Here is a 27763-nt window from a genome sequence, read left to right on the forward strand (position 1 = left end):
TGTAAAATAAAATATAAATATTAAAATAAACAGAAAATAACAAAATAAAAAACTAATACTTAGAGGACATCTGCCATCATATTTTTTAGTTCCACTCGATTTACATATAAGTAAAAGATTACACTGTAGATATGTGTTTTTTATAGCATATTATTTAAATGTTTAGATTTTAATTCTTTCAAATTAATATTTTAAACTTTAATTTTTCCATGAAATGATAGTTTTCAAACTACTAACAAAGCAACAAATATTTTTTTATTAATATGAGGCATAATTTCAAGTAATAAAAACAAGATTGATTTTTTGATCTCTTAGCATACCAAATATCGGAAAACGACTAACAATATTTATTTGACACATCTTAAAAAAAGTTTGAATGCTAATATAAAAAATTAAAAATTCAAACATACAAATAGTAGATTTTTAAAAGTTGAGACACTAATTGTTCTATATAAAATGCAGTGAAGTGGGTATAGGATATGATATGATATCAAAGATAAAAAAAAATGGAAGAAGTGAAGATGTTGAGTTTCTGGGCAAGTCCATTTGCGTTAAGAGTGATTTGGGCACTCAAATTGAAGAGAATTGAGTTTGAAACAATAGAAGAAGATCTTCCAAAAAAGAGCAATTTACTCCTTCAATTTAATCCTATTTACAAGAAGGTTCCTGTGTTTTTGCACAATGGAAAACCCATTTGTGAATCACTTTCCATTATTGAGTATATAGACGAGACATGGAAACAATATCCTTTGCTGCCTCAAGATCCTTTAGATCGAGCCAAGGCTAGATTTTGGGCTAAATTTGGTGATGATAAGGTATACAATTCTACTTTGGAATTTCATTTTTATTTGTACGATTTTTGTGTCTTTTTCTATTAAGAAATTGTACTTCATTTTTTTTTTTGTGATTTTTTGTGCGAAATTACATTTTTTCTTAAAACATTATTTACAATAGTATGCTTTTTGAGAATCTAAAAAAATCTACCAAGAGAATTCTTTTTTTGTAAATATAAAATAAAAAAAGAGTCTAAATTTTTGTAAAAGTAATAGTATCTTTTAATAATAGAAAAGCATATTATTCTGTAAATATCCTACCAAAAATAGCCATTCTTTTATCAAAATTCCTTTTTATTTCTGGGTTATAAATCAATTTAGGTAAAACTTATTTACCGTGAAGGATATCAGTCAGCTCATACTCGATTTGTTTGAACTAGCCTTGTACACTTATTTTGCTATTAAGCCGATTTAATTCCAAGCGCGTATTATACGTACACACTTTTAATTTTTTTATTTTTAGCTTAAATTCTATATAGCTCCCGAAACACCTAAGGTTAAAGCTACATAAAATTAGTTCATATCCCTGAACTAGATCGAACTATGTCCGAACTCGCATATAAAAAAGTCAGATCTAGTTGGGTCCGATTCAAATCTGTTCAACCTCAGTTTGTAATGAGGGAGTTTGAACTCAAATCTCATTATCCGAAATGCGACTTCGATATTAATTTAGTTAATAGTTGATAAATTGGACATAATTTCAAAGTTTATATTTTACATAATCTAATCTTATTAAAACAGGTGTTAAAGTCAGCATTTTATGATACATTTGTGAAGCAAGGAAAAGAGCAAGAAGAAGGAATAGCTTCAACAATGGAGAATTTGAAATACCTAGAAGATGAGCTTGTAGGAAAAACATATTTTGGAGGAGAAAAAATTGGATTAGTGGATCTTTCATTGGGTTGGGTTGCTTGTTTCATTAGTGTATGGGAAGAAATAATTGGTCTCAAAATTATTGACCAAGAAAAATTCCCATTGGTAGCACAATGGATTCAAGAATTTTCTAATGATCCCATCATCCAACAAAACTGGCCATCTAGAGATAGACTTGTGGCCAGGTTTTCTGCTATTAGACAATCTTATTTAAATAAATAAATATATAGGTAAACTATAAGTTAAGAAGATTGTGATTGAAATATTTCAAATAATCTACTAGCTGATGTTATGTTTTCTTTTGTGAATTTAATTTTCTTTTATATAGATGTTACATTTTTTTTCGTATTTTATTATTGTATTCATGTATTTGTTGGTGTAGCGAATCCGTATTGTTATTGATGAAAATTATAATGATGTTTATTCGATCGAACTCGTTCAAAGATTAGTAGTCAGTATATTATTTGAAATAACTATTGTGTGGAGCGGAGGATCACCAATACACACTATCAAAAAGCTTTGCCAAAAAATAATAGTATAAGCTTTTATAATTTAACTGATATTTTTATCTTGTATTTTTTAATTATATTTGTTGTGTAATTATTTACAAAATTATATTCTTATTTCTTCATTAATGAAGTATCCATTATTAAGTATTTAAGGGCGTGACTTGTTGGCCAAATCTGTCATTTGTACATGGAGGTCAGGGATGACCGCTCTCGCTCTCCATACTCCATAAACAGTTATGAGAGTTTTTCAAAAATACCCATACTGTGTATAAATATTCTCAAAAATACGGTTTGACCAGTTTGCGTTGATTTTTACGGTTTGACTTTTAAAAGTTGTGAAATTACACTTTTTGAGTTGAAAAATACGGTTTCTTATTTTAAAAATCCAGTAAGTTTACTATCAGGTTACTAACAGTTTACCAACGGTTTACAAACAATAAATTTACTAACGGTTTACTAACAGTTTACTAACGGTTTTTATTTATAAAAATACGGTAAATCTCCTATCGGTTTACTAACAAAAAGTTTACAATCAATTTACTAACTGTTTACTAAAAGTTTACTTAAAAATCAAATTTACTATTAATTTACTTTTTAACCGTATGGTTAATTCATTAATCATTTACTATCAGTTTACTAAAAAATAAGTTAATTTACCATCCGTTTACTAACAGTTTATTAGTTTTACTAAACATTATAGCTAATTTATTAAATATAAAGTATAGTTATATTTATTAACCGTTTACTAACAGTTTACTATCGTTTTACTATCAACTTACTATCAGTTTATTTATTTATAAAAAAACCATGCCCTTAATTTAAACCCACAGAACAGAGTATTCATAATAAACCATGCCCTTAATTTAATAATGAATTTAAAAGAGCCAAATTGCCTAATATATCGATATTTTAATCAAAAACTAAACAGAGGAGAAGAGATTTTATCTCTGGTTCTATTTTCTCATTACTTCGCTAAAATAAATTTATAAAACTTTTAGTAAACTACTAATACACCGTTAGTACACTGCATGCCCACTTACTCCCAAAATTATCAACTATCCATTTTAATCAAAAATCCAGCACTGAATTCATCAGATCCACCGTTTGTCAGCAAACCACCGCAACCCATCAATTCCAACAAATCCACAAAATCTGGGAAACCCTTAGTCGCCACAACCATCGATTAACAACCCATCAATCGACGATTGTTCCATTTTCATAAGATTGAGCTGTTGTTGTAGATTTATACATTTAAATCGACAACCCATCACCGCCGCCATCGCCGACAACCTATGAATCGGCAACTCATCGCCGATGTAATCGCAAAATCAGAGGGAAAGACTGCTGCACGAAGAAGACGAAGATCAAAAGAAAGAATAAAAATCCACAGCCATTGGCAAATCTACCGTAAAATCAAAAAGGAAAAAGTCTAAAACTCAAACACGCTAAACTTCAACAGTATTTTTCAAGACGGAGATGCTGAACAGTAAAAGTGAGATTATTATGGTGTTTAGCCGTGCTCTGTGTGATTTCCTCAACAGTTATTTCGCATGATTTAAAAATGGTTTACGAAAAGAGTTAATTATATAAAAAATTATGATATTAATATATATTTATTTTAATTATGACTTTTGAAAGGTGGCATTTAAAGGCATGATTTTTCATTTTTTTTAAATTCATCATTTCAATGTATGTTTTGGACTAAATTCTTTATTAAATCATTAATTGAAGATCCACGTTATAAATCGACACCAAATCTTATTGTCTTTCGGTTATAATATGTATAATTATGAATTTTTCATTATAAAAAAAATATCGAATTTTACTTTAAGATAAATGTGAAACAAAATAAAAAACTGTGTATATAAATACCAATTTTTAAAAATCGTGATTAAAATAAAACTACATATGAAAATCGTGATTTTTTATATAACTAACTCTTAAAAAATATATATTAATATTTAGTAACTTCGGCTAACAACTAACTTTAGAGTATTCTAATAAACAAAAATATCCACTATTATTATCTTTCTTTTTCATTAGCCTGTAAATTTTAAAATCACTCCACTACTTATCTCCAAATGCAGCCGTCTAGATTGAAAAAGAGTGGTAACAAGAAGAGAAAGTTGACCCAAATTTCCAAAACATTAGACATCACCTCTTACGCATTTAATTAGGGCCCTAGAAAAGGATGAAGAAATTGATTGAAATTTGGGATCTCATCAAAAATAAATAAAAATTGATTGAGATATAATAATTTACAAAATAGTCCTTAAACTTTACTCTATTTATAATTGTACCGATATATGCTTCATATGTTCATCATGCTCTTTTTTTTTGGAATAATTGCATAATTTGATTTGAAATGTCACGTGTTTATATTAAACAAAACCTTTTCTTATTCTAGGAAATGAATTTGGTACGTTAATCATATTACTATTTTGTGCTTATAAAACGACAAATTAATCAACATGATAAAAAAATTCTGAAAGTGAAATTTAAGCAAAGATGACGACGGCTAAGCTAAAAAAGCATTGACAAAGAAAAAAACGAAGGCTATAAATCGGATTTATTAATTTGCATAGGGAATAAATTTGCCAATAATATATAGGTGGCGTGTCAAAAACTCTCAATTTTTTTGTCCCTCATATATACTCTTAATTATTTTTTAACGGTTCAATTAGGCTAATTTTTCAAACAATGTTAATTCTCTATTTCACAACGAGGCATATCTTTTTGTTTTTTCTTTACTCTTGCGATTCAATCCTATCCACAAGAAAGTTCCTCTACTTTTGCACAATGGAAAATCCATTTGTGAATCACTTGTAATCCTTGAATACATGGATCAGATTTGGAAACAGTTTCCATTGTTGCCTCAAGATCCTTTAGAGCGTGCTAATGCTAGATTTTGGGCTAAATTTGGTGATGATAAGGTACGCTCGAATTACTCGATTTTTAATAGAGCCGGCGAAATCTGAATTTAGAAACGTTGTTTCAGTATATATTCTTATTTTTTTGTCCCAAATTATAGATAATTATTTATTATTCAAATGATTAATTGTCATATAATTTTTATAAATAAGACTTTTAAAGAATAATTAGTTTCGCATTACGTGCTATGCATGTGGCTCGTAACGTAACTCCTCAATAAACGTATTAGTAAATTTATTATAATTTTATCAATTTTTTGTTTATAATTAATATTAAATTAGTTAAATTTTTTTATAAAAGTAGATATAATATATTCGGTTATTAAATTTTTTTCCATACTGAATTTATTCTTCTTTTGGTTTTATAATAACCATAATTAAATAATTAAATTAATTTTATTAATAATATTTTTAAAAATAATAAGATAGAAATTTAAATAATGATATATTGATCAAACACAGTATTTTAATTTTGTAGTTCAGTCAAAATAAAAAATAGGTATTCCTACTAATCTGGATACAATTTAGTTATTTTTTACATACTAAAAATTAAATTTGAGATAATTTAGCTACCTATTTTAATTAGGACTTTAATTATAATAGTGATTAATTAAATAACTAATTAGTTAATGACTATAAAACATTTATTTAATAGTAAATTGAAAATGATTATTCAGTAAATTTGCTTGTCCCCCCCCCATCCGTACTTTTATATATAGTATAGATATAGATATAGATAAGTACTTTCATATTTTATTTGCACGTATTTTTTTAAATAAAAAAATGCACCTAATAATGCCAAATAACAAAAAAAAACTGTTATAAGAGGTTTTATTTATCGTTTTATTATGGGTTAATTCCATAAAAAGTCACGATCTTTACACGAATTTTCATTTTAATCACGCTTTTAAAAATTACCATAAAAAACCATGACCTTTCATTTTTTTTCAAATCTATCACCGACTATTTTTTCCGGTGAATTTTACCTTTCATTTTTTTTCAAGTTTGCCGGATTATGGTGGCCACGTCATTAAAAATACACAGAAAATTGATTTGGTGATAGATTTGGAAAAAAATGAAAGGTCGTGGTTTTATATGGCAACTTTTAAAAGTCGTGATTAAAATGACAATTTGAGTAAAGGTCGTGATTTTTTATGGAGATGACCCTTTTATTATCTATGACACATTATCCATGTAAGTACATTCATTAGACTTGAAGTGTCAATAAGTATACATCCGCTTTATTTTTATATACTTTAATTAATCAAATGAGAATTACTACGTGATCATATAAATATTTTAATCACTTTCGTGTTAGATCTTGAATTTGAAATTGAATATTTCCCTTTGTTGAGATAAAAAGTTAATTACTTTCTTCTGAAACAGATTTTACCTTCAATTTATTATGGCACCTTCTTAAAACAAGGAAAAGAGCAAGAAGAAGGAATAGCTTCAACAATGGAGAATTTGAATTTTGTAGAACAAGAGCTAGGAGGAAAAAAATTCTTTGGAGGAGACAAAATTGGACTAGCGGACATTACATTGGGTTGGCTTGCTCATTATGTGAGTGTATTTGAGGAAATACTTGGTCTAACAATTATAGATCAACAAAAATCTCCATTTTTATTTAAATGGATACAAGAATTTGCAAGTACCCCAATTATTCAAGAGAGTTGGCCACCGAGAGACAAACTTGTAGCCAAATTTGTTGCCGCTAGAAAGTCTAGTTTTGGAGAATAAAAGAGCAAGTTATTCTAAAACCCCGTACATTTGTCATAATTTATACTTTGGTCTTTGTTATTTGAAAATTATATGATTTGATCTTTCACTTTTGATCCTGTCAACAATTTAGTCATTTCGTCTATTTTTGGTGTTTGTCAACCAAGTCAAAAGATTTAGGGATAAATTAATTTCAAATTTGAAGGACGAAATTGTAGACAAAAGCAAAAGTGGAAGATCACATCGTTTTTTTAGTCCTATTAACTCGGTTGACTAACACAAAAAATGGACAAAAGGACTAAATTATTGATGGAAACAAAAATGAGGGACCAAATCATTTGATTTTCAGGCAAGGGAGATCAAAGTGTAAATTATAACAAATGTGGGAAACTTGAGAGTAATTCGCTCAAATAAAATTAAACGCTGTAAATGAGCCGGTTTGTATTTTAGTATGAATGTTAGACAGATGAATAGAGTTACATTAAATTATTAAGAAATAATTAAATGATATATAAATGAATGTTTTTTTATAATCGAGAAAATGGAACACTTGTGAGAGGATTTCAACCCATGACTTAGCAGTTTGCTACTCAGCGTTTACACCATTTGAATGATAGCTTATTGGTATAGATGGATGTAATGTTTTTTTTCCAGAGATAGATCTATTCTATGTTGATTGTTAGCGGAAGTTAGTGGAGATTAATTAATATTACTATACATTTTTTAAACAGACAAATCACGGCTTAAGAGAATTAAAAATCAAACTCCGGCCTCATGCAATAAAGAAAAACTTGGCCACTAGATTAAGCCTTCAAGTTCGAATGTTAATATTATTTAATTATGTTTGTGCAATTTATATTTGAGAAAATTTTCTATAGTATACTATTTGTTATTTTAATTTCAATTTTACATTATTTTTAGATACATTTGCAGCTCATATTTTTTTTTTACCAAAAATACCTTAAAAAAAATTAAAATACCTTTTTTCATTTTTTAATAAGTTATACTCTCTTTTTTATGGATTTTTTCTAGTTTCTTTTTCTATCGTTTTTAGTGTCCAATGGTATTTTTATACTTTATCTATTGGGTGTTGTTAAATGTTGCTATGATCATGATGTATTTTTAGTGTATTTTTAGTATTTTTGTAGTGTTTTTATAATGTATATCATATAAACACTGCAAATATATCATAAACCCTGCAAATACACCATAAGTACACTAGAAAAAAATACCAAAAATACACTAAAAATATACTATAACGTAAATACATCATAAAAACACTGCAAATATACAGTTGATCAATTTGTTATTTACAAAATCAATAGCATCATAATAAAAAAAACAAATTTATGAGAAAGAAAAAACAAAATAATTATATGAACAATAGAATAATTTTATAAATAAAATTAATAGATATACAATAATCTATTTACAAAAAATCTAAATTAATGGAAGAACCGCGGTGACGAAAAAATCAATGGAAAAATCGCGGTGATGAGAATTCACCGAAAAACGCGACAACGAGAGACACAATGAGAAATCCACTAGAACACGCGCGACGGTGAGATGAAGGAAAGATGTGCGGCGAAATAGACAAACGGGAGAGAGAAGAAGAAGAAAAGAAGAAAAGTGGAGTGGACGAAAAAAATGTGGTTGTGTATACAAATGACCTGAGTGTATACAGTAAGGTATTTTTGTAAATATGTTTACAAAAAGAATACCGACAGAAATTATAAAAAGATGGATACATTACTAGAAAATAGCAAATTACCGACAGAAAAATCTTGATTTAGCGACGGATTTCAACCTTTTAGCGACGGAAAATTGATTTAGTAACGGATTTTATCCTTTTACCGACAGAAATATCTATTACTAAAAGACATTTTTCTAATGAAAAGATGTAAGTAAATTTGAAAATTAGGTATTTTAAAAAAATCTCTTTAGATTTTAATTTTATTATTGTGATTTGACTCGTCATTCTTAATTTTATAATACTTATTTATGGCGCTTTAGGAAAATTCTGAACTTATTTTTTTTTAGAATCAAAATTTCATTACCATCAAACAATTATAGCGGATTAGTTAGTCAACAGTCAACACATATGATCAAATATTTTTGCGGATATAATCTCTTCAAGTACAAATTTCACTACTCTTATCAATGAGAAATTCTTATGTAAACTCAGTTTACCACGTTATCCGTGGACTAAGCCAATCATATTATAACACCACATTAAAATGAAGGTATTCTTGTAATTTCGTTTGTTATTTGCATACACTTTTAAATAATGATATTACAAGAATACCCTCATTTTAATGAGGTGTTATGACATGATTGGCTTAGTCTACAGATGATATGGTGGACTGAGTCTACCTAAGAATTTCTCCTTATCAAGAGCTTTCCTAGTTAAGAAATGATTAACTTAATAAGATCTTCAATTAACATGAAAGAAACTTAAACAATTAATTGGTAAATAAATTTTTTTACACCAAATATTTACTTGTAACATGTCTTAATTTATGTGAATATATATGCAATTAATTCTTAATTTTTAACATATCCATCATAAAGCACTCTATCACTAATGATAATATACATATATACATATATATATACATACATATATACATATATATACATATATATATATATATATATATATATATATATATATATATCATGACTTTCACATCTTATTAAAATTTTGATTGGAGAGAATCATTTATTCAACAACTAAAGATATATTATAATTTAAATAAAATATATTTATCTATCTATAATTTAGCCATTCAGTCAAATATACTATGATTTTTAAATATTCTCATATATACTTTTTTAACTTTCATCAAATAAATTCACAATCCGTTTGAAGTTGATGTGACGCGATGATATATATGCCATGTAAGATTGTTTTGTATATATAGATGAATAGTATCGTGTCATATCAGTTTTAAATGAGTTGTGGGTATATTTGATAAAAGTTAAAAAGATAATGAAATAATAAGATTAAAGAGCTTAGCAAATATTGCAAAGTTAAAAAATCATAATATATATGCTGAAATTGGAAGATCTTAATTTATATGACAAATGTGCCAAAATTATAGATTGATAAGTACATCTTATTGCAGAATCACATTGAGTTAATGTTTTTCAAAGAGTTTGACATGAAGACCTTTTCCAAATCCTAATATTGGATTCCGGAGAAGCTTTCCTTCCTCAATTTTTTCCCACCTATCAAGATTAAAAAATATAAATTTATGTTAAAATATAATAAAAAGTTTAAAAAAATTCGGTTTGAATGAGTCAGTTTCTAAATTGAACAACTATTTATAATTGAAATATATTTATTAATTAAAATTAAATTATATTACTAAAATTAAAAATTTAATTAGAATTAAAATAATCCATGAAAATTTGGCTAAATAAAAGCATACACGTACCTATATTTGGTGACCAAAACATGAACAAATATAGACATTATAAGTCTACTATAGTCTGCTCCAACACATTGTCTCGTTCCTCCTCCAAAAGGTGAGAAATTCTTAGATATAGTGTAAAAATCAAGTTCCTGCATTTATCATTCAGAATCAGATATTTTATATAGTATTAAAAAAAAACGTAATATAGTACTCCTTTCTTATTTTTATTTTTCTAAATATTATGTTGTGCAATACTTTATATAATATATACATACATGCATTGAAATATTAAAATTATTAAATTATTAAATTTTATTTTTCCTTTTAAAAAAGAACTAACTGTACAAAGTGAGAATAAAACAATATATAATAATATTAAATTAAATTAATAAGAAGTTTCTATTTCGTAGCAAAAAGATTATAAATATTTTTTAATTGATTAAAAATGTTTTCTAAAAAAATCAGTTTACAACTACAAATTTAAATAGAGGACTATGCGTTAAAATATAATATTTGAATTTATAGATGGTAAAATAAATTTATCTACATTTAGCATTGTATTGGAGATCGCCTAATAATGCATGGTATGTTCAATTCTAGGAAACTTTTAATCTTTGAAGTTCTTACTTATATGATAATATCATACATATATTATTATATAGTATTTAGATGATTTATTTATAAATTAAATATTTTTTTCATTTAATTAACATAAAAATTTATTGTATATTTCCCTAGAAACTAACTATATGTGATAATACATTAAATATAAATTAAACAAAATATTTTATTGTTATTTAATTAATATATAATGTAAAATTGAACCGATGGAATAAGTCGGTTAATTTAGTTAAATTGAAAATAAAAAAATTACTAAATAAAAATCAATAATGAATATAAAATATCCGGTTAATTTTGATTAACCAAAATTTCAAGATTCGTAATAGTAACTGAATCGAAATAAATTATTGATTAAGCCAAATTAACTACCATAGCTTAATTAAACTTTAGTACGTACAAAAAAGTGAAAATTTGTCTATAAAAAAATAAAATAAATTTATTTTAACCGAAATAGATAGGTTAAACTGAATGATTGTTTTTGTCAAAGGTTAAATTGATTAATTAAGTTCTGAACTTATCACCTTCCAACGAGAAGGATTAAACACAAGAGGATCCTTGTACACCTCTGAATCCATATGACGGTCGGTATCAACAACCATTACACTCCAACCAGCAGGAATAGTATATCCTATATATAAGAAAAAGAATTAGGAATTAATATTATTATCTTATATTTAATTTTGAATGAATTTGACAAAAAAATTAGTTAATTGTTATTAGAAAAATTGCCTTTGTATTGAATATCTTTTACAACTTTTCTCAATAATCCAGGTGCAATATTCGTCATCCGAAGCGTTTCGTTAATAACCTATATTTTACATGAGCGAACAAATCAATGAGAATATAAAAAACTACATAGAGTACATAAGAATAAATTTTAAAATAAATTACGAACTTTAGTGTGCTTTACAATTTTAACATAATGTTATATTTTTACAATATAAAAGACAAAATGCCACTTTTTCTAATTGAATCACCAAAAAAAAATGATAAAAAAATACTGATGTGTACGGTGAAATATATCATCTATATCATCGTTATTATGTGCCTATATTCGATCGTCTATATCATCATTTTTTAGCAGAAATTAAAAATTCTAATGTCCCATATTTAAAATAAATTGGTAGTTCGCGTTAAAGTTTACATTTAATTTAGAATAAATTCTTCAAAACTAGAAAAAAGGACATATAGAAAATGACCTGTTGAGTATATGTCATCGATTTATATTCCTCCCATGTGATGGAACAATCTGGACGTCTATTTTTGAGAATGCTCTCATGTTCAGCCTATATCAAATTTTTATTCTTGGTATTACTTAACAAATCAAAATTAACGGTCAAGTAATTTTTCATATTCCGACTACAATTATACTTGTCATGAGCAGATTGTATGCCCTTTTTAATTCCTTTTTTGTTTATTTAATTATATTATTTTAATTTTTTAACAAAAAATACGCTTTTAAAAAACTTTTTTTTTTGCAAAATTATGTTTTTATTAAACCCTATTAAAAATTTACCTAAAATTTACCAATAATTTATCAAAAGCATATTTTTATATAAAAATAAAATAAAAAGATAGCGCATTTTCATAAATAACTGGACCAAAATGGATATTTTTATAAGAAGCCATTAAAAAATCAAAGGTATTTTCATATTAGTCCGGCCTGAGCATGTATAATCCCGAATTGGTAGAGCTAGGCAATGAAAAATAATTTTTTTATATGTTTGAGACGAGTTTGAACCAATCTTAAAAATTCTTAAAATACTTGTTATGTAGTTGTTCATATATTGTATTATTTTCCCCCTATTCAGAAGTATATATTTTTAATTCATTTTTTTTTTGGATAAATGATTATTGAATTAATTTTTATTTCATTTTTCTTCACTAAGAAAATTTAGCCAATTATATTTATATAAGTACTAATATCTTAGTTGAATTTAGAATACTCAATTCAAAATATAATTAAAAAATATTTTCACATTATTATGTAAAGCAGTTTACAAAACAATATTATATATTATACAATATGTAAAGCTACTAAATTTTAGTACTATTTAACTAGGTGAACCGGGTGATCACAAATGTTTGGCCGTATGATTTTGAAAGGTCTATTGTTGAAAAAAAAAAAAGCTAACCAAATTATTGCAATTTAAATTAAATTTTTTAATTTTTATAAATTTATTGCAATTTAAATTAATTTTTTTAATTTTTATAATAATAACCAAATTATATTTTTTTTTATTTCAATAATAACCAAATTAATGGCCAAACTTATAACAAAAAAATTCAAGTTTGGCATTATTGCAACAAAAAAAGCCATTTGGCTATTATTAAAAGAATTGGTTTAAATTACAACAAGTAGTAAATGTTTGGCTATTTTCTTAAGCCTTTTTAAAACATTGTATATGACTTACTATGGTAGTTTAAATCATTTAAGTATTTTCTCTTATTAAAAAATTTGTAAACCGACCTATAAAAATAATATACTTTGATAATGAAATTAGAGATACATACCATTAACTCTTGTAACACCCGCGGGTGAGATGAAATGAACTTGAGCATTAAAGTAATTGTTGTTGATATTGTGGTAAAGCTAGCAAACAATAAGGCAAAAAGAAGGTTAAGAATGAACTCTTCTGTGAAAAATTTATCTTTCTCCATTTGCTTGAATGCAACATCAAAAAAATCTTCATCTTCAGGCGACTTTTCAACTGATGATGTTCGTCGTCTTTCGATCATCCATCCTCTTAGTACGTTCATCACATTTTCTTTATGCTGAAGGATCAACGATGCGATCATATTATATTTTTATTGTATTTAAAATGAATTTTAGTGAAATAATTTTTTGTTGACCTTTCGTGTCTATTTAATTTTTTTATCAAGTGAGGACGCATTAGTAGAGGATTCAGAAATTTTATTCAGATGGAGTGGAATTAATTTTAGTCAACCGATATGTTGCTCAACTTTTTTTTGGACAGAAAAATATGTTGTTTATCTTTTTTTTTAAAAGATAAACAAAATCATGTCATCTGGCTAAATATTTTTAAAAATTATCCATTCTTCTTTTAAATAATATTCGATACTCATCAGTTTCGAAAATTTTAAAACCAGACTTATTCGGCTATTTTTTTTAACCGAATACTATGTTATTTGATATTTTTTTTAAGAAGGTAGGCCAAATAATATATTTCGTTAGGCTAAAAAATCGGTCTCCTTTAAAATAATTTTTTTAATATTCATCGGTTTTAAAAAAATTGAAATTATATTTTATTTGACTATTTTTAAACTGAACGAACAATATGTTGTTTGCATATTTTTTAAAAGAATTTAGGACAAACAATATCATTTTTGGTTTTAATTTTTTACAAAATTTTTTTAATTAGAAATAATTATTCAATCTTAATCAGTTTTAAAATTCTTAAAATCGGGACGAAAAGACCGCCATTCCTCCCCCCCATCCCACTCCGCCACATTGAGACGCATTATATCAAATGAAAAAGATAATATAATTAAATATATTTAACCAACGAGCTGTAGATCAAATGGTATATGCATTGAGCAGAAAACTGTTAAGTTTGTGGGTTCAATTCCTCCTATAAGCGTTCTCTCATCTCCAATTATATAAAAAAATTAAATATATTTTTATATATATTGTATTTAGAACTTAAACAATGATTCTGGCTATTTTTGTAATAGTTAGTAAAAATCTAATACAAGACCGCACTATATGAAAATATTAAATCCTCTCAGTCTTATTTTCAAAATAAAAATTAATTATTAATAATAAAAAACAATGATTTAAATGTAAATTTCTTTTTTGTTATTGCAATATTAACATTTACCCAAAATATTTTATATTTTTACAATAACAATCAGATTAATATAGATATTTTTTCAAAAAATATGACAGTCTAGTCCGTTATTTTTGTAAATTCTGACAATTGAAAAAATTACATAAATCACAATTTTAGCTACTCAATTAATCATAGCGACCCGGGCATAAGATCAATAAAGAAAGAGGGTTAGTAAAAGTTAAATAGGGATTGAATCATAATTTTAATATAAAATTCACAATATTTTTATAAATAGAAGAAATCTAAATTTTTCATATAATTATTTCAAAACAATCACCAACTTCATATAATTTAATATTTAAAATACATAAATTTTTTAAGTGGGAGGAGAGGGAGTGGGATGCCGAAACTAGTCTCCTTGGAAGTTGACTCAGGTGGTCGCACTCAGTCTCAAAGAGGTGGTCGTGATCCGCCGGAGGTCTTCCGTCATAAAAAAATAATAATTTTAATGTTCAAAATAAATAGTTTTAATATTTATATCAAAAAAATTGAACTATTAAACTTAAAAGAGTTTTACCAAAAAGGGTTTTGGATGGTCAAAACCAGCTTAGTAGCCAGTTTTCAGATTTTCCAGTTGAACCGGTCGAACTGAGTTTGACAACCATAACATAAAATTATTGTAATTAGTATTACCTTGAGACATTTATGATATGCAGTACCAGGAATGTTCAATGGAAACGTCATAAGACTTTTTGCAAATAGAGTAAAACTCTCACTTAAATTGTTAGCTGATACTATGGCTTCACAACCACAAAGGAACTTAGCCGTGGCGTCGCAAATTGTCTGCAAAGAACAAATTTTAGCATCAAAACGCCACACACATGCCCCCGGGCGTATGTATATATGTATGTATGTATATATGTATTACGCTAAAATAAAGTATTATATATAGATTTATCAAAAAAAGGTATTAGGCAGAAAATATTTACGACGGAAACAGCGTCTTTTACGTCAACTACATCTCGATTAGACCAAGAATGTAGAGTTTCCTTCACCACATTTTCTATCTGGGGAAGCAACTTTGTTTTGAGTGTCTCGGTGCCTAATTGACCTAAAAAGGCTCCTCGTATATATTTGTGAATATAACCTGAAATATTAGTTCTTGATTCACCGTCTAGTATCAAAATCTTAGAAAATGTTTCAAAATACCACATTTCCACCAGTCTTCCTTCTTGATTTATGATGTGCTTATTGAATTCTGGATCTGTCGAAATTACAATCGGCCGACATGCTATATTACTTCGAAATATAGGTCCGTACCTGGTGTACAAAAAAATAATTTATTATTGGATATTGGTTTAGTCGTTCAAAAAATTCAAACTTTTTTGCCTTCTTAATTTAATCAAAACTTTTAGTTTCTCAATTTCAACCTAATTTAAATTATAATTAACAAATATTTTAGAATAATGATATTTAACCCATCTTGTTGTACCACCCGATGCGGCAACAAACGAATAGATCCATTTAAAAAGGGAAATTGGAGCATACACTTTTAGATAAGAATTGAACAAATGAAAACATGTCACGTAACGCAGTACAAGAAGGTGGATTATAGGTGGATTGGATATCATTTTCCAATATTTTAACGGAATTTCACTTATTGTTAAACTTAACACATATTTTCAGTTTTTCAATTATTAATTAAGATAAATTATATTGCATATTTTCAAGTTTCACTTAAATTTCGTAGGTTTCCACATGATTTTTTATTAATTAAATTTTTAATACATCATGTCACATGTCAATTAAGTAAATTTTAGAATTAGACTATAGGTTTTATTCAAAATTAATCATAATATCTAACAGAAAAATGAAATCATAATATATAACATGATTAAATTTTTACCTTTGAACTCTTTTCTTAATGAAAGGATGAGTATCTAGAGAATAACTAGGCATGAGTAGCTGAAGGGTCTCTCCTATAAATGGCAATCCCATTGAACCTGGAGGCAGAACACCTTCACAATTTAGGTTCCTCCACTTGTTAATCCAAATGGTATAATATAAACCAAGTAATGCTACAAGAAATAATATAAATGCCAACATTTTTTTGTTATACAAATAGTATAATATAAACTTTTGCAATAAATATTTCATCTATATATATGGATAAAGAAGGATAAGTCACAATTTTTTTTTTAATAAATAAGTCACAAGAATTTGACATCGATTTTCAAACTCAATTTTGGCTCACCAATTTGGTGTGATGAGTCAGTTAGGTTTTTAAATTATAAAATATCTATTTAAATCATTATTAAATTAATTTTTTTATGATATAACCTTCACAATTTAGGTTCCTCCACTTGTTAATCCGAATGTATAATGTAACTGTTGGTATATGGGTCGGTCACCCATGATGAATTGACCCGAACCAAATTACCTATATGAATTTGCATGGAAGAGTGTTGCAACTAGGACTGTACGGAAAAAATTCAAACCAATCAAGTCAAACCAATTCAACCAAATTAAACCAAATATTACGGTTTGAAAGGTTGTTGATTTGACTTTGGTTTAAAAATAGAAAAAAAGTAATTATTGGTTTGATTTCCGGTTTTAAAAATTATAAATCAACATAAATCAAATCAAATCAATATATACACATATATACATATTTTTATTAAAAGTATAAATATTATAGCTTAAAAATAAAATTTCTATCACTATTTTTGAAAATTATACTTGTTAAATAATATATTTAATTGTCATATGATAAAATAACTATTTGTATATTAATTATCAATAAATAAATATTACATTGCTATAATATTAAGATATTATATTAATAAAATGTAAATTTTATAATGTAATTTTTTTATAAAATATTCTTTTATTGTTTGTCATTATTATAATTTGTTACATAAATATAATATTTACTTTTATGATGAATAAATAATTTTAATTTTTTTTTCATCTTAAATAATAAAAATAATAATTATTTGATAATGGTTTAAACTGATTTTAAAGAAAAAATTATCAAATCAAACCAAACCAATTTCGCTGGTTTATGATATGTTTGATTTGATTAATTTTGGTTTGAAAAATTGCTAAATCAGTATAATTGGTTTGATTTAAAATATCAATAATAAACCAGTCAAACCAAACCATGTACACTCCTAGTTGCAACCTTATTGAAAGGTGGTAACTTATTGAAAAGTTACATCTATTCATGGCACCCAATACATGTTTATACATATGTATGCTATTACATAGCAAACTAACGACTGATTCAAAATTAAACACTCTCAAAATATACAAATAAAGATATCCAATGCAGCCTACTATCATCAAAATTCATCCTAGTTAGAATTTTCAGAATGAAGTCTCAAAAAATAGAGTCAGACGCCTTTTTAAAATCTAGTTTCAGCATAAAAACTTGATCTCTGCGACTATTAGCCAAATGGATTAACTCCGAAGCTATTGTATGATAATCATGGATGCTTCTACCTTTATTAAATCCAAATTGATTCTCTGAAATAATAGAAGATAATAGAGGAGATAACCTATTAGCCAGCACTTTCGAAAGAAGTTTGAAGATCCCCATTTATCAAGCTAATGGCCGATAATTTTTAACATCCACAACTATTTTCTATTTTGGAATCAAAACCAAAAAAGTTGTACCCAGACTATGCGGAAATTCACCAGTGCGGTAGAAGCTAAAAAACAAATCCATCAAATCATGTTTGATAGTCTTCCAAGCCTTCTTATAAAAGAAGAAGTTGAACCCGTCCGGACTTGGAGCCTTGTTATCATCACAACCCAACAAAGTACCATGTATTTCCTCCTCTGAAAAAATAGAGACAAGACTTTCAGCTTGTTCGTCCGACAAATTCTTGATTGGAAGGCTGTCCAAAGAAAAGTTAATAGGCAATTCGGCCTATATAACTTTTTATAGAATAGATGAATATAATGTTTGACATCGTCTGGATTTGAATAAGTTTAATTGTCCACCATAATCTCTCAGATTAAATTATTCCTTGAATGAACTGAAGAAATGGTGTGGAAGAATTTGACATTCTTATCTCCATGTAAGTTCCAATTTAATCTTGATTTCTCACGCTAAAGAGAATCAAGATTTTTCAAAATAATGGAGAAATCTGAATGAAGATCAGCCAATTTATTCAGATCGTGATCAGATAAAGGAGTAAAATCTGATGAAGCCTCAAATTCTTGGATCTCTGATTGAACAGAATCAAGCTTTACATTCATGTTGCCAAAAGAAGAATGATTCCACTCTTTAATGATACCTCGGAGCTCCCTTAATTTAACAACTAGATTAGCATTTGGATAATTAGAAGCGATACTCCTTCAAGAATCTTCAATCAAAGCAGCAAAAGAAGGGTCAAACCACCAAGCATTGATTGATTTAAAAAGTTTAGGTCCCCAGTTCACAGTAGTTGCCGACTTGAAGAGTAAGGGAGAGTGATCCGAGAAGCTCCTGGGGAGAGCTTTCAATGAAGAATTCGGTCAGGTATTAAGAATTGCAGAAGAAACAAAACAACGATCTATCTTGGAATTAGAAGTAAAATTCTGCCACGTAAAGAAACGACCTTGGAGAGGGACCTCCTCCATGTTAAAAGGCCGAATGAAATCAGAGAAAGCTTTCATACTTATCGAAAAACCATTAAAATTTAGCCTCTCAGAAAGGTGCAAGATTTCATTGAAATCGCCCATCATGAAACAAACGATTCGTCTGAAATTCCTCACTGATTTCAGCCCATAAGGATAACGTGTCAACTGCCAAATTAAAGCCATAAACTAAAAAAAACCTCATTCGAATTGAAGCCAACTCAAAATCGATACAACTCCAACGCGGATGCGTTATAATTCTAGAAGCAGAAAAACCATAACCATCCCAAATATATAAAAGGCCTCCAGAAGCTCCAGAAGAAACGTAAAAGCAAAATCTCAAATCTTTATAAGGCCACAAACGACCAATCATAAAATCATCAATAAACTCCTTCTTAGTCTCAATCAAGCCATTCAAAGACATCCGATTATTAGAAATCATAGAACGAATAATTCGTTGTTTACTCAAAAAAGATAAACCACCCCGACAATTCCAAGCAATACAGTAAGATTACTAATCATTAAAAAAATGATAAACCTTGAATAAAGAGAAGAACCTGATATAACAGATTCTGAGACCCCTTGTCTAAGGTTTAAGAAAGTAGCCTTAGAATTTCCTCCTGATTCTCTGAAGAAAGTAATCCTAATTCCATACGAATCTTCCATATTTTCATAGCCTCAAATTCTTCATCAATCTGCTGTGGAAGCACTGTGCTATTCTTTTTGTTACAATTATTGATGAGACCATCAGATTCCATGGAAATAGTGCCATGCGAACAGGATTTAAGAATGCCTGAAGGAGTAATGTTCTTTATCTTTTTACGCTGCGTAACAAAGAATGAATCTGGATTCAGAAAGTTTGCCTTTGAAATAATAGAATTAACTGAATCAGATGAAGTTGTTAGAGATCTAGATGAAGTTTTCTGATGGGATTCAGTAGAACCAGGCTGTTCTTCTTCAAAAAACCTGTCTTGATGCTCTTAGTTTTTGGAGAATTCAACCTGTTATGAAGTATATACCTGCTGTTTCTCCACATTCACATCAGTTTGAGCATTAGATAAACTAGCATGATCCTTTTCAGAACTACCACAACTAAGAGTCTGAGCTGACAAGTCGTGATCATCCTTACCTCCTAAGCTCTATGTATATGAAGAAATCATATCCGAGATATCCATGAACACCGGAATTACCACGACCCAATTTTCACTCTGAAACTTGAGTCGAGACCGGCGCTAGGGAATGGGAATAATTGTTCCGAAACCCGTAGCAAGTCTAGAAAAAATAGTAAAAACTTTTCGCGTGTTGAAAACATAAAGGTTTCAATCTCTTTTCGCAAGTATTTGAAAACCTTTAAACAAATATGTAATCAAAACTCTGCGATTGTATTTCTAGACACAGGGTAGTACGCGTACATATCATACATCATATGATAACCCTGTCAATACAATGCCAGCAGTGTAAACCAGTTCACAAGCACATAGCATTAATGTCACGACCCAATTTTTTGGATCGCAACCGGCACTAGGGTATGAGTTTGGTCGTACCAAAACCCGTAGCAAGCCTCGCGGAAAACAATCCAACTTATAAACCTGCAAAAAACACTGCTCGGGAGGCAACCGAGACTCCAACCTAAGTCTAGCAATTTATCTCACAGTTCTAATATAAACAATTTAAATATCTGAAATGCTCAGCTGAATCGAGTCTCAACAGCATGCCTTATATATAACGAGATAAATTCAAAGTATACATGCCAAAGGTAATAATAAAACAATCGGACTAATCCGACAATACAAAGTACGATAATCAAAATAAATATTAGTTCTACTGCGGTATAAGAGTTTAAAACAATAGACTAGTTTTATTGACATAAAAACCTCCAAAAATCAAGAATTGGATATGATAAGGCTTTTCAAATCATAAACCTGGAAAAATTGGGAAAACAACGGGGTCAGATATACTAGATATACTGAGATGAGTTCGTAATACTATTTACATTTATTATCACGACCTATTTTCATGGATCACGACCAGCGCTAGGGTATGGGTATGGTTGTACCAAAATGTCACGACCCAAATTATTGAGCCGCGACCGGCGCTAGGGAATGGGAGTGGTAGCTCCGAAACCCGTAGCAAGCCTAAAATCGTTATTAATTTTTCGCAATTAAAAACATATTATTATATATAAAACGTTTTCAGAAAGCTCGTTTAAACATTTTATTAATAAATATCAAAATCTCATATTACTTTCTGAAAACCATTAAAACACGATTCGTCATAGCTAGGGTCTTACAGTGCGATATCCCATATCCAGCCCTGCCCTGCTTCTAGTCACAGTCACTACCAATCCCACATATGGTAATTGGTTGACGAAATCAAACGGTTAAACATTACTGTTATGCACAGCTTCTTATATCAGAATTCATATTTCAAATACCGTTTGAAAATAAGCGTAAATCTCATATAGACACCTACAGACTACTGCAGCTCTAAAGGACAACGTGCTTTGTGCAAGTCAAACGACTTCCAACACAAAGGAGATGGTCTATCTGATCTGACTCCGATCACCTGAAAACAACAATGGTGAGGGGTCAGTATTTGGGGAAATACTGAGTGAGTAGACATTTTTCTTTCTAATTCCAATTCTAACTTTAGAATTGAAATATAATATTAAGTTTCTCGAAAATTATTTCCAATATCGCCACCCTGGCGAAACAGGACTGGACACGTAGTCCAATTAAATGCTTAAATATTTTGGGGTATTACATAAAACCCGTAGCTAGCTGTCACGACCCATTTTCATGAATCGCGACCGGCGCTAGGGTATGGGTATGGTTGTACCAAAACCCGTAGCTAGCCTTACATATAACCTTATAAATACATAACCTGCAAGAAACCAATGCTCGGGGGCAACCGAGACTTCAGCCTAGTTCTAGCAGTTCATAAAATACAACATTTATATAATAAATGGTCGATCAATTCCGAGTCTCCAACATAGCATAAATATTTAATAACCCAAGTTATTATATTAATGTCAAAACAACATTAAATCAATAGAATAATTCTGATAACAATTATTAGACAAATATGACTTCTAATTACTACTGCGGTCTAAGAATAAAATCAGTTTAATAGTTTTAATAAAATAAAGTAAACCTCCGAGGAAATAAAGAATCGGAGACCAGCTGACTCGCTCAAATCATAACCCTGGAAAATTTGGGAAAACAACGGGGTCAGATATACTGAGATGAGTTCATACAACTATTTACATTTATTAAGTGAAAACCTTTAAAAACCTTAAAACATTTGTAAAGCATTTTACCATTATGGATAAGCATTGAAACCCTAAACCACAAATATCTAAATCCAGTTGTCGTGTCAGTGAGACGTATCTCCATAACCGATCCCCGACTGTCACTTCAATAAAACACGTGAGTCCCAGGAGACGTATCTTCCACCGGCGCCCTCACTAGGTGAGACGTATCTCTAACCTACCTCAAATACCATATATGATCATACCGGTGCGCACGCAGTCTCGATGATGCCCATCGAGTAGCCCGTTCCAATTCAGATCCATAATGCCGAAAAACAGTTCGAAAGCTGTTTATACAATACATATATATGCAAAAATACAATTTACTTAATAAAGCGGTAAATAGCGATATAAACTCACTGCTTGCTAACCCACGTGATAACTCCTGGCAAGCAGTCTAAACTCGGTTCGCCTCAAAAGCATGAATGATCGACGGGTCTAGACAAGGTATAAATAATAATTAAAAACAGACCCTAACTCTAGAGAGTACTACACACCACATAGGACTAGCACAACACAACAAAGCCAAACACAAACTAAAACAGATTGATTACACAAACACCAACCATATGCCAAAACCGCAAAACAAGTTAAGCCCTATTGAGTTCCATTTGAAAACATAATCCGGAAACCTTTTCAAACTATTTGGTAAAATATTTCAAAAGCCAAACTTGTACTTAGCCGAGTCAACCAAGACTTCCAAGCTTAACTCACATGTCGGGCGACCCAAGTCTAACCCGATCCAACATAACCAAGTTATAAACCAATGTTTAAAAATCCAAAATCAATTAATATTCCAAAGCCCGAGTTTGAAAAGCAAGGAACTCAATATCGCTTAACTAACCAATTAATCAACACGTAATAAAGTGTTTGATAATATCCATAATGAACCAACACGCTTTACTAGACAACACAAGTCAAAACATGTCTTAGCAAAAAATTAACAATAAGCGTATTCCTCATACCCAAGCAATGTCAATAACCAAACTAACCACCACAATCCAAGTATAACATTATCCTAAAAACATTAGACAAAACAGCCCTAAACGTTTAAATTATGCCAAAACAGTTTACATGCATTCATCAACATACCAACTCATTTAACAATCACCAAACTTGGATTCGAAACAACAATAGATAGCCCAACAATTATGAATCGCAAAGACATGCAAATCTGCCTTATAATCATGCTTGGACAAATCTAGGCAACCAAACAATCTATTATATCCAAATGAATCCATAATTCTAAACCACACATGAACTAACAATTGGATAACTCAATTCCGATTCAAATTAACCAACCAAGAACATACGAGTCAATTACTACAATGAATGACAAATTGATGCATCAATCGGCGTTATACATAATCCTCCTCATATGAATCAACAATAATAAAATCCAATTATTTATAACATGATAATTTAGTTATGGGCAGCCCTAATCAATTCAAAACAGTTTATACATAAAGCAATATGAAATTGTGAATCTAAGGTAACCGATTCTTGATTTGATTCAATAAACATGCAGTGGATGATAACAATAATATCAATATAATAAATCAACCCTAGAACATGTAAGAACAACCACTATTCATCCAAACCATAGTCACAACAAACAACATCACAAAATATGAACAATAATACCACAACACAACAATCAAATTGAGTAAAAGGATTAGATACCTTGTCAACCCAAAGAGTAAGAAAATATCAAAAATAAGGTAGATCCAACGCTACAAGAACGAAATCAAAAGACAATATGAACCACTAATCGAATCAAATGATGATTCAAAGTTTTGGAATGAAAAGAGATGGATTAATCACTTACCAATTGATTGAGGCACCAAAGATCGAGTGAGAAACGTTTAGAAAGAGTTTAGAATGAGTTTAGGGTTTCTAAAATCGAAAAGGGGCTGATTAGGTCGCAGAAACGGAGTTTAAATATGCAAAAACGAAGCTGACCGGACCTACGGCCGGTTCTACCCAGCATGTCCGGTTATAGGGCCGGTTGACCCACTGTTGTAACCAAAAACGAAGTGGACCGGACCTACGGCTTGATCTACCCAGCAGGTCCGGTTCACAGGTCCGGTTGACCCGAAAACGGGTCAAAACGACGATCCGAACGGTCGAATGAAAGATAATCCTCTTATGTACAACATATCCAAAGGGCAGCCTGATCCGACGGTTCAATTAGGAGATATGTACGTTTTACTACATCATGACAGATTTGAAAAAACATGCAAACATTGTTTCGATAACAACCCGGAAATAAATCAATTTAACATTAAATACTTAGAGGCTCAAGGGGTACATATAAGTCGCTCAACATAACACAACCAAGGCACCACATATGCTAATCCGAACATATATCAATCCGAAAATAAGTTGGAATCACAACAAGAACATGTCGAAGCGAAAACACAACCAAAGTCCATCACAAGCCAAATTTAAACGAACAAACAAACCATCAAAACAAGTTTGAAAACACGGGATATTACACTAGCCTTGCGGATAACCAACAAATACATATACCTGCAAGAAAACTAATGCTCGGTGGCAACCGAGACTTCAGCCTTGTTCTAACAGTTCATAATATTTAACATTTATATAATAAGTACTCAGACAACTCCGAGTCTCCAACATGGCATAAATACTTATTAACCCAAGTTAATATAAGAATACTAAACAATATATATATATATATATATATATATATATCAGTTGAATTAAACTTGATAACAAGTAACAGACAAGTAAGACTTCTAATTACTACTGCAGTCAAAGAGTAAAATCAGTTCAATAACTTTAATAAAATAAGGTAAGACCTCCGAGGAAATAAAGAATCGGAGACCAGCTGACTCGCTCAAATCATAACCCTGGAAAAATTTGGGAAAACAACGGGGTCAGATATACTGAGATGAGTTCATACAACTATTAACATTTATTAAGTGAAAACCTTTAAAAAAACTTTAAAACATTTGTAAAGCTATTAATCATTATGGATAAGCATTGAAACCCTAAACCACAAATCTCTAAATCCAGTTGTCGTGTTAATGAGGTGTATCTCCATAACTGATCTCCGACTATCACTCAAATAAACACGTGAATCCCAGGATACGTATCTTTCACCGGCGCCTTCACTAAGGCGAGACGTATTTCAAACCTACCTCAATACAATATTTCTTTCAATTCCTTTTAGTCCCAAATTTTATCCTTTAATTGAATTCTAATGTCAAAATTCCCGTATTAGAATTCTTAAAACCGACCTACTCGGTTCTTGTCTATGCAATTACCTCGATATTTTGTGTCCTTGTTAGCTCGGGTTATCGGAAAAAGTCAAATTGCCAATTCAGTTAACGCCAAACGTACGTGGTATTACAATGATTGTCAATTTTATGATGGAACTAATATTCTCATTTTCTAGCGCCGGTCTCGGCTCGAGATTTCGGATCGTGAGATTTTATCATGATTGTAAAATTTTGGCTTTCAATATATTTGAGTAAATTCCTATTTAAATATGAATATTTTTGTTCTTTTTTCAATAAAGTATGAGACAATACTTGAAGATCTTTCAAAAAAAGAGTTCTTTACTCTTGCAATACAATTCTATTCACAAGAAAGTTCCTGTTGCCTCAAGATCCTTTAGAGCGTGCCAATGCTAGATTTTGAGCTAAATTTGGTGATGATAAGGTACGACTCGAATTACTTTGACTTTATCAATTTTGAGGTTTGTATAATGCATAGAGTATTTGATGATTTTTTTTATAAATTTTGTGGGTTTTATGCCTGTAATTACTTGATTAACATATTAAAAAGTATTTAATAATTAATAATATTGTATTTCAGATCATTAGGAGTGGTTTTGTCACTTCCCTGTATATCTCACATATATAACTGCTTTGGATCATAAATATATTTCGTTGATTCTTAAAAAAAAAAACATATCGAAAAGTATTTAATAATTGATAATACTGTATTAACATATTAAAATCTAAAAACTAAAAACTCAATTAAAAACCGAGTGAATAAGTAAAACTTGATTTTTATTAAAACCTGCCAAAAATGGTTTTAGAAACATTGGTTCAAAGAGACATTATTGATGTTGTTTCGAATTAATAGATAAATAATATTTTTATTTTTATTTTGTCCTAAATTATAGATTATTATTTGTTATTCGATAATGTCATTAAGAATAAATTTAAAAGATTTTAAAATAACAAAAGTACTATCATATTTTATTTGCAAATATTCTTTTAATAAAAAGTGCAGTAGGTTTAGCTAATAATTTCAAATAACCAAAAAATGAAACTGTTATATGAGATTTTATCGTTTTATTATCTCTGACGCATCCCGCATGCAAAATTGATTAGACTTCAAGTGTCAATAAGTATATATCCGTTTTATTTTGTATATTTTTAATTAATCAATATGAGAATTTTAAGTAATCGAATATTAGATATTTTGATCATCGAAGCTCCGATACTATATCAAATAATTGATCAAACCAAAAGCTAAAACTATCGGATAAAATTTCAATACTAAATTTTATCATCTCCTATCAAAAGAATATTAAAATTTTCACGTTAGATCTTAAATTAGAAATCGAATATTTTCCTTTTTGAGATGAAAAAATTAATTGCTTTCTTCTGAATCAGATTATACCTTCTCAAAAAAAAAAGAGCAAGAAGAAAGAATAGTTTCAACAATGGAGAATTTGAGTTTTGTAGAAAATCGGATTGGGTTGGCTTGCTCATTATGTGATGTGAGTGTATTTGAGGAAATTATTGGTCTAACAATTATTAATCAAGACAAATTTCCATTTTTATTTGAATGGATATAAGAATTTGCAAGTACCCCAATTATTCAAGAGAATTGGCCATCAAGAGACAAACTTGTAGCCAAATTTGTTGCCGCTAGAAAATCTAGTCTTGGAAAATAAAATTAAATATTCTAAAAGCATTCGCTATGCAGGGCTATTTTATATGCTAAATTTAACATAAAAATAATAAAATATAATATTTAATATATTATTTTATTTTACTTTCACTACTAAAAATCTTGATTGGTGACGGAATATAGATGATTAGCGACGAAAAATTCCATCGCTAATCACCTGCTTTCTATAATGC

The 27763-nt window shown here is 29.0% G+C and overlaps 3 protein-coding genes and 1 pseudogene across 4 annotated transcripts; 3 read left to right on the forward strand and 1 right to left on the reverse strand.

Annotated features, from left to right (window-relative positions):
• The first annotated feature begins 456 nt into the window (after positions 1-456).
• On the forward strand, positions 457-2004 carry LOC126659552 (probable glutathione S-transferase). The gene is made up of 2 exons (XM_050352848.2): positions 457-815; positions 1575-2004. The coding sequence occupies exons 1-2, from the start codon at positions 507-509 to the stop codon at positions 1926-1928; spliced, it is 663 nt and encodes a 220-aa protein (XP_050208805.1). The 5' UTR covers positions 457-506; the 3' UTR covers positions 1929-2004.
• A 2621-nt stretch (positions 2005-4625) lies between these two features.
• LOC126661513 (probable glutathione S-transferase) lies at positions 4626-6977 on the forward strand. The gene is made up of 3 exons (XM_050355365.1): positions 4626-4634; positions 4900-5148; positions 6532-6977. Exons 1-3 carry the CDS (start codon positions 4626-4628, stop codon positions 6883-6885), a joined length of 612 nt encoding a protein of 203 aa, XP_050211322.1. The 3' UTR covers positions 6886-6977.
• Positions 6978-9887: 2910 nt separating this feature from the next.
• On the reverse strand, positions 9888-16836 carry LOC126660738 (cucurbitadienol 11-hydroxylase-like). Of its 2 annotated transcripts, XM_050354392.2 has the most exons (9): positions 16605-16836; positions 15688-16018; positions 15392-15541; positions 13419-13679; positions 12104-12190; positions 11634-11712; positions 11426-11532; positions 10305-10432; positions 9888-10095 (listed from the first exon to the last, which is right to left on the reverse strand). In XM_050354392.2, exons 1-9 carry the CDS (start codon positions 16802-16804, stop codon positions 10005-10007), a joined length of 1434 nt encoding a protein of 477 aa, XP_050210349.1. In that variant the 5' UTR covers positions 16805-16836; the 3' UTR covers positions 9888-10004. The 2 variants fall into 2 exon arrangements, with proteins under 2 accessions (XP_050210349.1, XP_050210350.1); XM_050354393.2 differs by lacking the exon at positions 12104-12190.
• An 8851-nt stretch (positions 16837-25687) lies between these two features.
• Positions 25688-27573, forward strand: LOC126661514 (probable glutathione S-transferase; annotated as a pseudogene).
• Positions 27574-27763: the final 190 nt, after the last annotated feature.

The sequence above is a fragment of the Mercurialis annua genome, linkage group LG8 (assembly GCF_937616625.2).
Source record: "Mercurialis annua linkage group LG8, ddMerAnnu1.2, whole genome shotgun sequence".
Classification (NCBI taxonomy): Eukaryota; Viridiplantae; Streptophyta; class Magnoliopsida; order Malpighiales; family Euphorbiaceae; genus Mercurialis; species Mercurialis annua.